General features: G+C 35.4%; 1 protein-coding gene across 2 annotated transcripts in view; it reads right to left on the reverse strand.

Moving 5' to 3' along the window:
• Positions 1-3048, reverse strand: part of parga (poly (ADP-ribose) glycohydrolase a) — a 24127-nt gene that overhangs the window by 12845 nt on the left and 8234 nt on the right. For both annotated transcript variants that reach the window (XM_024296677.2, XM_024296676.2), the window contains exon 9: positions 2185-2339. In XM_024296677.2, the coding sequence (XP_024152445.1) occupies positions 2185-2339 (155 nt within the window). The remainder of the gene's footprint in view (positions 1-2184; positions 2340-3048) is intronic.

Below are 3048 nucleotides of genomic sequence, written 5' to 3' on the forward strand. Positions count from 1 at the left end.
AACAAAACAAACAAAAAAACAAGACAAAACCAAACCCAAAACCAAAACAAACAAAAAAACTTAAAACCAAACAAAACAAAAATCAAACCAAACAAAATAAAAACAAAAACAACATAAAATAATATAAAAAGCTGCATTTTAGGCAATGTGACCTCAGTAAATGTTGCTCAGAGAGACGTTTTCGTGAGTAGCCCCAGTCTAAGAAAATTAGCTGTTATTCTAAGTAATAAATCAGACAGAAAATATTTAAGTCATATGCTGTGTAATGCCATTAATATCAATAATGTATAACATTACAAATAGTATTTTTAACATTTTTGTACTAAAGAGAATTTTAGGAGAATTCTAGTTTGAAATTCTAATTTTTATTAATAAATGTGTCCAAATTATTCTGCTTTTCAATCATCTCCAATTCAGTTAACATGGAAATGGCTGATCCTGCAGACTCAGCCGGGAAGAACCAGTCTAGAATATGTTCATAGATGAAGTTTCTGCATTAAGAAACTCAAACTATCTCGCTTTGTCAAACAGTGTAGTTTGAAATTAAGTCACTGTAGCCGCAATTTAGTCAGAATTACCATTTAGCCCACTTCTTGAAACAGGTCCCAGGAGTATCTTCATTTCTGCAGCCTCCACTCCAAACATAGAATCTAAGATACTTAATTTGTAAGTTTTAAAAGAAAACTTAAACGTAAGTAATCACTGCACTTCTCTGTGCATTGTGCATGAATCCCCTTAAATGTTATTTTAAGACTTGGAAATTACTTCCAGAAATGAGTCTGTGGTGTTTCGATAAGTTGCCCTTTGGTTAAAATTAAACTTTAAAGTGAATTCTTTATCTAGAATAATCTGATTCATTATTTGTTAAAACATCTTTAAGTTATTTTTTAGTGACACACAACTTTCCATCATCATATAAAGCAGCAGGGATGAGGTGGAGGAAGCATCTTCTCAACGTGGTCAACATCTGCAACTATTCCCCTTCTAGCTGTTCTTTTATAAAGAGATTAAAATGTAGTTTTGATTTACCAACCAATGAGGATGTTTGGCTGCACAAACATTAAGTCTTTGAAAATCCACATTTGTAATTGAATATCCCTGATGTGAAAGTTATAATGAGGCATCTGCTGCCAACTAAAACAGTAATAAGACTGCAAACAAAACACATTCTAGTCATTATCAGGAGCAGCATACATACCTGTGTACTGAAAATACATCTTCAACCCATAACAAAGTCAAAGTTCTCTGGGCTGCAGTAATGTTTGTGGCAAACATATATATTTATACAAAAATTGAAGTGTTTTCCTAAAATAAAATAAAACCCAGTTCTTTTTTTTTTTTTTACTTTTTTGAATTTTATTTGTTTTTAGTGTCTGACATTAAGACATTGGCAAAAAAAGCGTAATAAACAAGGTGTTCAGTGGCAATTATGGCTAAAAATAAAAATAAAAAACAGTGATGTGGTGCTAAAGACAAAAATATCAGCAACTAAAGTTTCGCTACATTTATTTAGGTAGGAAAATAAGTGCCTTTTATTTTTTCATGTGTGTTTTTCAAGTATTTTTCGTCTAAATAAAAATCCAACACACTGAAATCCTTCATCCATGGAAACCATTTCAATAAAAGTAGTTCTCAAACCCAATTTGCTCGACGACGACACAATTAATGTCATGTTTTTCAAACAAAGTAATCTCCTGAGATTATGAGACATTAGAGACCAGCACAAGTGTCCAACTTTAAAAGATGCATCAAAAATGTTAATTAAATTGGCCATCACGAGTCTTTTTACCGAGTCGACACTCTACCCTCGACTATTTCAGCTCCTAACGGCTAACAAGGCTAAACATTTGTAGAGGTAATTAGCGCCACATCCTGATGTCTTCACAAAGACAGATGCAGTAAAAATATAACTTTGACAAAAAAAACTAAATTATTTACAGAAAGAAAAAAAAGTAGAGTTTGACTTCAAAAAATGAAAATAAAGTTTAAAAGTTTAAAAGGCAGTAGTGCCCCCTTATGGAAATGAGTTTGCTCTGCGTGTCAGGATTAATTTAACTATGACAAATCTTTTCCTTTAATAACCATCTAATAATTCTTGAAAACTGGGTTCACTCTGTTGCCCGAATGGGGGGGCTACTAGTTAGCTGCCTTTGGAGATTCCTCATTATTAAAGGGTATTTTTACCTGTTGAAGTTGATCTCGGGGTAATTGTGGTACTCCGACTTGCGAGAGTTGCGTCGGGGGAAAGTACAGAAGAAGGCGTTGGCCAGAAGACAAGCGATTTGCTCCTGAGACAGAGTCAGGGAATGGTTCATCTTTGCCTTGAGTAAAGGAATTGGCTAGAATATAAGAAAAAGAAAATCAAAATAATGAGGGAGGTGTCAAAGAGACGGATGCTAAGAGCATTTAGAGGGTTTGGCAGCGTGGGCCGGGGGGCTAATGACAGCAGAGAATTGGTGTAGTGATATAACAAACAGGAGACGAGGAGGGGTCCATTCCGTAAATGCGTGGTAGTAATTAAGGCCGCAGTCTTGCTCTTTAGGCTCGTTTAGGGCGACACACTGGAACCATCCATCTTCCCTGATTAAAGCTAAAGAGCCTCCCAAGGCTGCCCGGTGTGCAGATCGATACACGCTCTAATAACACACACATAAACATAAGCCTTTGCTCTTACTTACAGTCTGAAGGATTCACAGGCGGATATTTTTAGGTGAATCAAAAACTCCTTTCTGCAGATGCACCAGAACGGAGCGCTAGAAACTACAGGATGACTTCCTCGGATTCAGCGCCCACTCACTTCCTGTGTGGGCGCTGAATTTGGTTGATTACATTTAGCTGCAAATTTTGAAACGGATAACAAGATATTTGCTGTTATCTGATAAAGACCCCAAAGGTCGGCTTAGTGTGGTATAATTTAATGCAAGTAAATACATTTTTTTTCTGAATATCAAACGCCCGCTTAAATCTAATGAGCAACAGAAGACAGGTTTATGTTTCAATGTTTTTGAACAGAAAATATTATGTTTCCATTGCAGTTTTGCGAAATAT

The sequence above is a fragment of the Oryzias melastigma genome, linkage group LG15, assembly GCF_002922805.2.
Source record: "Oryzias melastigma strain HK-1 linkage group LG15, ASM292280v2, whole genome shotgun sequence".
In the NCBI taxonomy this organism is placed as follows: Eukaryota; Metazoa; Chordata; class Actinopteri; order Beloniformes; family Adrianichthyidae; genus Oryzias; species Oryzias melastigma.